We start from the raw sequence: 12,325 nt of genomic DNA on the forward strand, positions 1-12,325 counted from the left end.
TGCAGGAACATTCCTAACTTGCCCACATAACCCCAGGCTGATCTTAGAAATAAAAATGAATCAATGGCCCACTGCAAAATCAGAGTTGTAGGATTAGAGAGAGGGGAAAAAAAATTACTATTCATGTTATTTGCACTTGGCAACAACCTGAACAAGTCTGAAGTTCTTTGACTCTTAAATTGAGATGATGAGCTTGTAAAAGACAAGACAACATCTTGTCTTGCAAGCTAAAGCAATGGCACATCATGGATAACATGATGTACTTAACTTCCAAGATAGCATTCTTATGTATGAAATTAAAATGATGGATGCTTCTGTCCTGCAAAATGAGAACATTGGTTTATAAAATTAACAGTAGTTATCAACCAAATTCCTTTCACAAGTTTGGATAACGTTGTACTTACTCTTCTTAAGGATTTCTTTGCACTCAGGATTAATTGGTGGTGCATTTGGTTTTGACAGAGCATTGGAGAGAACTTCTACTATACACTGTGTTACCTAGAAGAAACAAAAATGAAGAAAGAGATTGTCACGGTGAAAATGGAAATCCTGCTTCTGGCCAATGATACAAGAAATTAGTGAGGAAGATCAGTTTAGGGTTAGATTTGAGACTAATATTTACAAGCTTCGAGTAATTCCTAGCTCTGCCAGGACCTCCTGTATCTTTAGGCAAGTCAGTCACTCTGCTCCTCACTTATCAGCAAGAGGAGGATAATCGTTACCTCTTTTTTTCCCTCCTCTTTTGTTTGCACAGGCAACAGGCTCCTATTGTAGGTTTTTTAAATATTAAACATCCTATTCAGTACAATGACAAGTCAAACATGTAGTATGAGACCTTTCAAAAAATAATCAACACAGTCGACATACGAGCATCATCCTTTAGGACCTGCCCCAACAAGGCCTCACCAGAAGTATTACTTGGATTGTCAATAAAGCAAAAAACACCTTTTTAGCCTTTGAAAGACTTATGCTTCACAAAGTATTTCAGGATTTTAATTTGAGGATTTCCAAGCACCTTTGTCTGTGCCGCAAGCCCTGCCTCTCTCAGTACCTGACATTTAACTAGACTCTTCCAGAAGAAGAAATCAATTGGTTTAGGAAGGCATCACAGCCACCTCTAACTCTGACCTTCCTACTAAAATAGCTTTTCTGTGCAAACTAATGCAAAGCGATTTTCAGGTGTTGAGGTTTCTGGTTGTGAGTGACCAGATCCCAAGCGATACACACACTCCGTAGGCTGACAAGTCTGGGAGACTGGGATTAGATGAGGAAACAGTTGTATGGCAGCCTGTCCTTTAACAGTTTTCAGTTATTTGAAGGTGTTTACTAATTTGAATTATCATTCTGTGAACCAGGGGAGAGGGCCTGATGTCAGACTGTGAGAGCATCCAACAGCATTTATTTCCACAAATAGGTTAAGAACCTCTTTCCAAATAAAGAGATCTGAGGGTTGCCTTAGAGTTCCCTACATACTTACTAGCCATAGGTATTTCTCAATATTTCACCGTTCTTCAAATTTGCCATCTCACTTTTTACAATCCTTCTACTTGCCCTATTGAGCAGTATTTCAGATCATTTTGCAGGCAGCTGTAAAGATACAATTTGAAGAGTACCAGACTGACTCAAGAAGCTAGCTTCCACTTTCAAATGCAGAGACACACACAGGTATCTTCTGCTTGCTAAAGGGACTCAGAGTCCAAATCAGCGATGATCTCTTTAAGTTTACCCTTAGGGGAAAAAAATAACATTATCCTGTGAGTTTAAAAACAAACCTGGAGCCAGAACAGCAGAGAACATGTGACTTATTTGCTGAAATTTGCTTTGACATAAAGCTACTCACCATTTCTTCAATATGGTCTTTTTCTGCTGGAATTGCACTGACACCTACAAGAAAAATAAATTATTACAGACATTAATCCTGGCAACAACCATAAACATCACTGGCAGGAGATCTCAGTCAAAATGGCCTGATGAGACTGTTCACTTGAATTTTGGGCTGGCAGGGCAGTCCAACAAGACACATTCGCATTACCTCTTTTCTTTTTTCAAGAAGGACAAGCAGCATAAAGCTGTAGCCTAACATGAGAAGAGGCATGCTGACATTTCTAGCATAAAAAAATACGCACCATGAAAACAGAAAGCAGTACCCAAATTCCAAGAACAGAGCTTTACAGCAAGTTGGTTCTTCACATAGTTACACATCTTTGGTGGTAAAAGAAGAGGAAACAAACAAGGCCTAATTTCACTTCAAAAGTTACTTTGGCTTTTGCAAGGAGTTCAGGTCACTTCTTCAACAGGAGAGCAATCTTCAAGCTGGAAAGCAGCTACTATCCCAATCCTGTCTCACCTGGACAGCAGGAGCCTCCTTGAAAGGAGACAGAGCCAGGAAGGTACAGGAACGCTTCCCTTCAATGTCTCTGCCAAGAGGTCCAGTTAAAATAAATAAAATAAATCATTTCCCAGTGGAAAAAATCCCATGGGAAGGAAATGGCCCAACCAGTCCTCTGTCCTGAATAGGCTGAGGGTATTTAACACCTCCCTGCGCTAGCTCTACTGCACTGAGTCCAAGGTAGTTTCTTTTGGAAAGAAGCTGCAAGCGAAACTTCACGTTGCTTTATTCTGCTGTAGACCTTCTACTGGGTAAGGAGCTTGGCTGCTGTGCCTTAATAAGCCACATACTCCTGGAGATCTGCAGAAGCGAAGTTCAGCCACTCTGCCAGTCACACACGAGCGTTCAGAGGCGAGGGTGGGTGCACCCCTGCTTCACAGACTTACCGCCCGGTGTACAGCGCCCGAACAAACAGCTCGGGGCGGGATGCTGAAGTTCTAACACAAGTCACCACCATCTTCAATTCAGATATCACCTTCTCTACAATACTGCTTTGGTGGGCTTTTCAACAGTGAAAGATCTTCTATAACGGATGGACACACAGGAGATCCTGGAGATGACTGGGACAGTTTACCCTCTCTTACACCACCACAGGAAAACTAGAGGCTGCCCTCCGGAGGTTTCCCAAAAGCAGAGAGGAGCTTGTGGCCCCGCACTCTGCTGAGTCTGCAGAGGAAGGAGACACCCCCTTTGGCATTGACTCTGTGTGTGATAACTGGACACGATACAGTAATAACACTTCATATTTCTACTGTCCTCTATTTTTGCCTCCTCCTCCAGCCCAAAACAGAGATGCAGTAAAGAATACACTCCTCCAGTGCCTGCCTCTCCTCTGAGCGCACAACTGCTACCACAGAAGGATCCTGCACTCGGCTAGCACAGAAGGGATTCCCCTAAAAATAGCATTATAGCCCTACTAGATCATTTCCCCTGAACACCAGGTGCTGTACGGGGGAGATGGCACAATATACAGCCAAACCTCTCCTTCGTTTTTAGTGCTCCGGTGCCGATGGAGAGAGGCTTTAGCATGCTTTATTTACTAATCTCGTTTGCAAATCACCACCACAGTTCTCCTGCTGTTGCAGTCTAACCTGCCTGCATCTCCCACCTGAGCATGAAGAATAAGGAAGTGCTTAACTGCAAGAGTGGGAGATCGGCAAAGTCCCTTCCGTGTGTTGTCCACTAAAAAGACATTCTCCAAACCCCACAGAGGCTGGAGGTACTGCTCCTGCCGTATCTCCTGTGGCAAGAGCTGCTTAGAGCCTCCACTCATGCACAAGCAGAGGCGATGACTCACTCCATTGCCTCTACCCACCTTGGTGAGTCCTGTTATCTAGCCCATGAGCAATCTGGAGAGGCACAAAAGCGAACATCCGATTTTGTCCTCCATAACGATCCTGCCAGAGCACACCTCCTTCGAGTTGCATCTGTTTGATGTGGTAAAACATGAGACCGACAAGCCTCAAAACGTCTTTGCGCTATTAGAGATGCCAGCTTCAGGTCTGACTCCCGAGAGTTGTGTCAGTGGTACGTGAACACAAAGTCAGGCTGCCTGACTAGCTTTGCTCCGTCATTCCGAAACTCCAGTCTCTCCGAGGAGATTTACAGGGAGATTAATGACCGTTAAACAAGTGCTTGCCTGGCAATGAAAGCCAATGGCACAGACAAAGAGGAAGCATTAGGCTATCACAACAATAGCTTAAGAAACCCGTCAATACTGGACATATGTCCTATCACTCTGCCTGGAGGAACGAGATTAATATCAAATCCACCCCGAAGCCTGAAATAATACACCGAGGCACCTGCTGTGCTCCAGCTGCGACAGGAAGCCCTCGGGGAGTCCGCACGCCCCACTTCACACCAGCGCTGGCAGCACGAAGCCAGGGCGGCTGGCGAGAGCGCTCCCCTCCCCGGCCCGCCGCCGGCCGAGGAGAGCAGAGCGGGCGAAGGGCACCCTGCCTCCCCCTCCGCGCACGCTCAAGGTGCCCCAGCGCGGCCGACACCGCCGGGCTGCAAAGGGCCCACCCCGCTCACGGGTCACTGCCGAGCAGGGACGCGGCAGCCGCGGCGGCTCCGGGGTTTTGCGGTAGAAACCGAGGCAGCGCGTGTCCCGAGAAGGAAACCCTTCCCCGGCCTGTGAAGGAGAAACTAAGCCACAGAAAGCCGTGGGAACGCGTCCACCTCCCGAGCTCAACCCGCCCGGGCCATTACAATCGCGTTACCTGGTTTTGCGAAAAAGCTGAGACCTAACGAGAATTGCTGAAGAGAGTAAGAAACACAGACTCTCCACACCTGTGACAACAACGCAGGGCAAACCCGCATGGCTTTCGCTTACCTCTCCAAGACCGAGCGCATCTCCCGGTGTGTCCCTGCTATTTTAATCCCTAGGTAGCTTTTCTCATTAATGCTGATGACTCAGAATACTGCTGCCATCCCTGATCAAAATTTCCAGCAAAGCCCTTTCGTAGCACAGATCACGGAAACTTCAGCATGTTCATTTGAAGAGGGAACACTAGAAAGCTCTTGAAGTTAACGTTATCACTGACTCCTAACCCTCACGCAAACTCCTTAGCAGGGTAGCTTAGAGGATTCTGGTTGACAGGTGAAAGCAAAACAGCCAAAATGGCCACAGAGAGCAATCTGAATAGTTTGAGGGCACTAAACATATACAAACATTTGACAAGAAATCTCACTAGGTCTGTGGAGCAAATCTGATGGGTGGGATCTTTCCCCATCTTCCACCCGCCATCATTTAATTATTTATTATAACAAGGATACTTCAGGGCAATTACTTTTTGCAGCTTTATTGGGTTTCTGTACAAGTCCAAACAGGTTTCCACTGCTAATATACCTAAAGCTGAACCACCCAACCCAGAGTTACACTGATTATTTGCAGAAATTATGCACCACATATAAGATCTATAAAGCTAAACGATTGTCTCATCTCACCATGCTTAATTTTAATTTCACAGTTTGGTTTTAATGTTTAATGCTACGCATGAAAAACAAACGGTTAAAGCTGTAGACTCACTACTTTAAAATCAGCTCCCAGTAACTATAATTAGCTGGTAAAACCTCGATAGAGTTTCTGAATAAACGTAAGACTGAAAAGTCTTTGCAGAAAGAAACACGGTTGTTGTGTTGGGGGAAAAAAATAAAAATAGCTGCTTAGCCTTTGAACAGCGTGAGTAAAAGGTTCGCGCCTCGCGTCGGGCACAGCGCCGTCGGTCCCGCCGGCACGCTGCGCGGCGGGCAGCGCGGGGGAGCGCGGGGCGGCGCGGCGGCCGCCGCGGGCGCGCAGCGCGGCGGGCTCTCCGCGCCACCTGCTTCTCCTCGCCCTCCGCCGGGCGAGCGCTCAGGCCCTCCTGAAAATCCCGGAGCATCGCGCCCGGCCGCCCGCCGCGCCCCTACAACGGGCCTGAGGGGACCCCCGCGCCCACCCACGAGCCACCGTGACGTAGAGCGGGCGAGCGTGACGTCACCCCCCCACCGATGGCGTCACCGCGGGGGCTGAGGGGAAAGGGGAAGAGCCGCCCGCGCCCTCGCGCTCCCCCTCACGGCAGGGCAGGGCAGGGCGCGCGCGCAACGGCCGCAACGGCCGCAACGGCCGCACCCGCCGCGCGCCTCAGGCAACGGCCGCGCGCGCGCGCGCCCCGCGCCCCCCCGCTCACCTGCCAGGGCGGCGGCCCCCAGGAGGCCGAGCAGCGCCAGCGGCGCCATGCTCCTGCTCGGCTCGGCGCGGCGCGGCGCGGCTCGCCGCCGCTCGCCGCTATTTAAAGCGCGGAGCGGGGGCGGAGGTAGACGGGCGGGGGGCCCCGCCGGGAGCCTGCGTCACTGCGAGCCCCCGGGGCCCGCGGGGGAGGCGGAGGCGCCGCCGCCGCCCGCGGCGGGAGGGCGGCCGCTGCCCCGCTCCGCACAGCGGCGCGGCCGCGGGACCCGCCTCGGCCCCTTCCCTCCGCCGGCCTCCCCCGCGCCCCCTCCATGCCGGGCAGCCCCCTGCCCTCCCCGCTACCTGCGCGGCCCGGGGAGGAGCCGCCTGCTCCTGCGCGGCGCACGTTTCCTCCTAGGCTGCGAAAAGTACCGGCGCCTTCTCCCTCCCTGCACAACTGCCACCTCCCTCCCTCGTGCCCCCCCCCAGCTCCTAAGAGCTCTTTACCCCCCCACCCCAGCCCCACCATCTCGGAAAAAGACGAGGCAGAGCCACCCTGCCCCTTTTTCCAGCCTAGAGGCTTTGGCATCCTTATTTCCCCTGTTCAGGGGATGCTACACGTTTACCTACGCGCCGCAGAGCAGGGAGGAGGTGGAGTAGTCTATTCCCTGTGGAAGAGTTTTCTGAGGAAATCGACCCCTGCACATCCTTACTCCTTTCTAACTGAAAGCCTTCTCGCATACTGTGGCAGCCCTTTTCCCCCCTGCAAGGAGTCTGCCCCTTTCATCCAACTCGTTGCTGCCTGTGCGCGCTGCACTGCGAACCCAGGAGCTGAGCATTTCTGGGAAGCGATCCCCGTTAGAGTGATCCAGATTCATCACCTTTCTGCATCTCATCACTGAACCATCAGGGAGTTCAGTGATGGATGACATGGGACGAGGGAATGACATGCAGTGCTCCTTGAGAGCGTTACTGAGGAAGCCGCTGCTTAGGATCTGTCTCCCCAGGCAAACCTCTTATTTACTGCGGTTACACACTTGGGAGCCAGAACAAACAAAACAAAGATGAAGTTTTGCATAATTTTCTTGAACAGCCCCCACTATCCTGACTGGGACTGGAAAGCCTAAGTGACAAGCTGTGACGAGTGCGCTCACAGCGAGCCTGAACACTCCTCCCGACTTCATGCACAGCCCAGCAGAGACAACTATAAGGTTTCCCCTTCCATTAATTCTTGGGGGGGCAGCTGCAATTTACGTGCATTTTTTTTCCAATCTCTCTTTTTAAACAGTGCTAGGCGGGCGGCCCTCTCGGAGGACAGCGATGGAGCTGTGTATCACAACGGCGTGCTCTCCAGTGTTGCTCTGTCCATTGACTATTACGTTGTGCATTAACAGTGCCGGGCTGCTATAACCATATATCCTTTAAACATATGAAACAGGGCACAAGGACACCGCACTCTGGTAACACTTACATGCGGCAGCATCTGCACGTGCAGGAAGTGAAGCTCCGTTTTAAGCTTGTTTCAGAAGACAGCCTTTACTCCAGGAGGCAAAGCCAGATACCGCAGTCACCTTGCACCCAGGCTGCGATTTCTGCAAAATAACAGAACGCGGTTACTTGGGCCACCTTTAAAAGCAAATTAACACTGCAGTATTTTCTGTGTTTTCTCCTGCTCCACTTCCCTCAGGTGGTTCCTATAGCAGCCAGATGACAAGACCTGTCTCAGCAGGGAGATGCTGCTCTGGAAATCACCATCCTTGGACTGGATGCAATTGAGAGCCCAATTCAAAAGACAGCAAAGAACTGGCTCCAAGGCCACCATGTCCCTGTCTGTGTGAGGATTCAGCTTGGCCTCAGCCTACTCTGCTGCTCACTAGAAGGAATTTTAGGTGCAACATTTGCACCTAAAGGTGCAGCATTTGCCATTTAAGTGTTCTGCACTCCCCCAGGCATATAAATAGCACTGTATGTATGGTTATCCTTGTATAGCTGCTTTATTCCAGCATTTGTGTGGCTATACCTAAACTTTGATATGACAGTCAAAATGGGCAAGTGATAGAAGATGCTGAATAAAGATAGCTGGGCTATTTTAGTATCTGCGAGATATTTGTACTAAGCACCTGGACTGCATAAGCCCCATTGAGAGCTGGTACAACAATCACTACAGAAATCTCCTTGCAGCAAGAGACAGGTGAGGTGAAACAGTCCTGCACCGCAGGCTTACGTGGCTGCTTATGCCTCACACTACGGTAACCATCACCGAGGGCTTCACTTCAGTTTCCCAAGTGGGTTTGTTTATATTCGTTTTGTACGATTTCTCTGCAACGCTCCCTCACCTCTGTTGTGGGAGGGCTGATCTTTTCAGCCCCTTTAAGAAGTCCTATATCTGCAAATGATAGACGATATTAAAGCACTGCTGAGGTACATTTTGCTATCAGTTACATTGGGAACTCTTGGGAGCAAACATTAATACCTTCAGACTGGATCCGAGTTGAGGCTACGAAGATTTGCAAGCCTTGCAGAGGGTCACACAAGAGGCCTGTGACAGAAGCAGGGACAGAGCTAGAGGAAGACTATGGTCATTGCACCTTCAGTACTGGGGGAGGTTTTCAAAGCACAATCCAAAGGATTGCTGCATCAGTCCTGGAAAACCAGGCTGAGTGAGAAGCTAAGCATCTTGCGTGCGGCAATTTAGGCCAACGTATATTTTCAAAACAATGCCACTTCACAGAGTCAGTTTTACTGTCAGGTATCAGCCGGCATGATTTTCCCGTCAAATCAGAATAGAGAGCTGAGTGCATTAAGTAGTCAGGATTACAGCAGGCAGTAGCGTATTTCAATTGATAGGTTGTGAATGGCACATCTCAACCTCACTTCTTCAGACGTGCCAGAACTTGCATTGCAGTGATATACATGCCTCATAACGTTGTGACAATCAATCACATTACGAACAAACAGCATTTATCCTGCTGGATTCTCTCAGATACCAACACTTAAAAAAAGTACACATTTGGCTCATGCTGGAAGCTAGAATTTCAAAGGATGAGGAGTGAGTTTTCATGCCTGTTTCTGAGTTCCTTCTAAATTGAGAAGGGAATGGTCTGGGAATATGGGGTTTGTTCTCCTCTAATTAGACGTGCTGGTAGGATTATCTTCATTCTGGGATGCCAATTAATTTTCACGGAATGAAAATCCTGCAGCCCATTTCATGAACAAACTCATCTCTTTCTTTCAGAAGGTGCTAAGGGGATAGATCTGGAGAAAAATACCAGTCAAATCTGAAAAGCCAGCACCTCAAGGGATAGCCTCTATTCAGCTTCATTAACGGCAGTGAAAGTCTTTCAGCGATCTATGCATATTGAATGCCTGTTGCAACGTAACAGATCATGGGGTTGTACAGATACTTTGGCTTTGCTGTTGTGAGACAGCAGTGTACATATGTGCGTGTATATTATCAAGCAGGATCTGGTGCCTAGCTCGGCTCCCCATTCGTACGGCAACAGAGCAGTGACTTCAGAGGAGATAAAAATTCACTGGCTGCACCCACTGGAGAGAGACCAGGCTGGTGCTCAGTTGAGCTTGTCTGTGCCGTGTCCAGAGAGGGGCCCCGACCTGGCAGAAGCACTCTCCAAGGGTGCACATATGCTCTGGGAGTCTTTGCCCACCTCCAGCCAAAGTCTCCATGTGATTTCCTTAGTGTGGGCAACAGTTTTGCCCTCTGTATTTTAACAGCACCTTACACGAGGGGATCTGGTTCACGCTAAGTGCTCTTAGGCAGTACCGAAACAACTGCTAAAAACCACCTAGTAGTCTCTAGTCTCAAAGCTTTTTTTTTTCCCCCCAAAGAAAATGTAAAAAAAATCCTATGAAATACTTCTTCAGAACCAAGAGAGCGTGAAAATTTCAAGTTGATTCTCTTCTGAATTATCTTTCACCTTCTTTTTTCACAAAAGAGGATTTTGTCCACTTGTAAACCTCTTCTCTCTCATTACTCCAGCTCTTCTGTGCTGTATCTATACCACAGAAACAGCCAAGTTTTATATGGCTAAACTGAAAAGAGGTTTAAAACGTGCCTCTAAGACATGTCGTAGATCGTAAGGAATATTAAAATATATTCCAGAAGACCAAAGCAGCATCTGTTTCTAAGCCTTTTGTCAGCTGATAGAATTCCTCAGGGCCTGCAGATGCACTCACAGCCCACAAAAGCTGCAAAGGTATCAACAGAAAAATAATTAAAAAAAATAACCCCCACTTGCAAAACACAGGTAAACGAAGGAGGAAGCAGACCAAGCCTTTGGTGTCTACAGACCTGAAGACACTTTTTCCATATTGCATTCTCAGCATATTCAACGCTAAAAAACGCTGACACTTCTTATGCCCTTCCCTAACAGCAACTTGGCCAGGCTCACTTGCTTCGGGCACTAAATGCAGCTCATCTCTTGCAGTTACGCTGGTTTGGCATTCATGGGGAAGATGACCGTGGCCCAAAACAAAACGCACGTTTCCTGCTCTCCTGCAAGACTCGGTCCTAGTTTGTGTAATACCACTGCAGAGCAGAGCATTCTTCATCACAAGTCTCTTACCTGTGCTGTCGCTTCTCTCCTGAGCATAAATTTTTGATTTGTGTCAGAAAACGGTGTACTGGACCTGCAGTTAAAACGTACCGCTCCACACTGACGGACCATCAAGCTAAAATACAGCTTTTGAACCCACTAAGGCTCAAAAAACCCTTGAATGTTTACTTGCAGCTTTATGAATTTGACTATGACTAAAGCCTCCCCCAGCAGCGGCCGTCACGAAGGCGCCTGGCTGACACAAGAGCAACCTCCTCCCCTGCCTCGGGGTGGGGGGGATTTATCAGCACCCCAGCACCCTCCCGCCTGAGCCAGGCCCCGGACGACGAGCAGCGGCACCCACCGAACGCCGCGTGTCGCAGGGGGGCTTGGGGCGCTCCGGGCGGTGCCAGGAGCGCGTGGGGCCCCTCGGCCTGGTCGGGGCCCGTGGGCACTGCGCACCTGGACACGGACCGCCGGTGGGTGACGGCTGCAGGGAACCGCGCTTTTCCCTTTGGGAAAGCGGCTGGGGCTCAAGCAGCAAGAAAAGCCTGCAAACAGGATGGAAATCGCTTTCTGCGACCCAAACGCTGACTTAAGCCCTCTTATTCTGAGTGTTACTTATCATTAAAGAAAAACAACTTTTACAACTGCCTTTGCGCTGCGAATAATTTCATTTGGGCAATGAAATTCCTGCCTGCATTTTGTCAACTGCTGTATGTTCCAGTTCATGTTTACGACTGGGGTGCCCGGCTGGCTTGCTTAGTAATTTATTGCTTAAAGTATTTATAGCATTTCAACTCCCAGCAAGCATTCTGTTTGGTAAGAATAATATTGTTCTAGGGTTGATAGTGCTATGGAAATTTCACAGAGGCAAATTTCAATTTTGTAAGATAAAAATATATAGCCTTTTGCAACATACCGTAATGATTTTAAAGGAAATTTTTTATTGCTGACTATGTCTGCACAGAAAAAAATACTCACTACACACTTGCACCCGATTTCAGGCGTGAAGCACAGTGCTGAGGTCTATTTTGTGACACCAATAGTCACATACTTCAGCAATGGGAACTGCTAAATACATTTTCAATTGCCTTTTACACTGGCACTAAAAGCAGAAACCCAGCTGCAAAAAGACCCTGTGAAAAAGGAGAGAGCAAAGCCCCCAGATGCAAGAGGAGACTTTGCTAAGATCCCTTCCTGCTAGAAAATCCCTTTTTTGCACACCACGATTTTAAGTCTTTTAGGCTCTGTGTGAAATGCTGCATGCTTATGAAAAAGGCTTAAGAGGCTTAGGTTTAAAGGCAGCCTTGGGAACTGCAGATACCTAGCAGATACTGCATCAGTGTGAGTTTGTCTAGTTCCACTGACTTTAGAGACTGCCTTCAAATGATACCAGCTGAGGGCCAGGGCCAGAGAGCACATCCCCGGCCTGTCGTTTTAGGCTTTGCCATAAATGCGTGAGTTTTCAGGAATTCCCTCACGAGTTAGAAGATAACTACCTATATTTGAGATGAAGGGACAGTTTCCCCGGAGGCAAACGACGGTTACGATTCCTCTGCAAAACCCCACGCTAGCAACGTAGGAGACGCTGCTTTTGTCACGCAGCGCTCCACGCTCCCGGGGCACCACCGCTCTTCTGCTCGTGGGGTTTTTCCCAGTCTCACCTTCACCCGTTACAGCTCCGGGGGTTCAGGTAACCCAGGCCGATGGCAAGGCAGAGGAACCGCGTCG

General features: G+C 49.0%; 1 protein-coding gene across 2 annotated transcripts in view; it reads right to left on the reverse strand.

Moving 5' to 3' along the window:
* The window catches only part of CHGB (chromogranin B), a 44,290-nt gene that overhangs the window by 5,098 nt on the left and 26,867 nt on the right, over positions 1-12,325 (reverse strand). The window contains exons 2-4 of one of the 2 annotated variants that reach the window (XM_062571463.1): positions 7,510-7,630; positions 1,841-1,884; positions 405-498 (exon numbers count right to left, since the gene is read on the reverse strand). In XM_062571463.1, coding sequence (XP_062427447.1) covers positions 405-498; positions 1,841-1,843 — 97 coding nt within the window. In that variant the 5' untranslated portion in view covers positions 1,844-1,884; positions 7,510-7,630. Of the gene's footprint in view, positions 1-404; positions 499-1,840; positions 1,885-6,060; positions 6,140-7,509; positions 7,631-12,325 lie in introns of those variants that run through there. The other variant, XM_062571461.1, reaches the window with a different exon arrangement.

Source organism: Rhea pennata, chromosome 3 (genome assembly GCF_028389875.1).
Source record: "Rhea pennata isolate bPtePen1 chromosome 3, bPtePen1.pri, whole genome shotgun sequence".
Classification (NCBI taxonomy): Eukaryota; Metazoa; Chordata; class Aves; order Rheiformes; family Rheidae; genus Rhea; species Rhea pennata.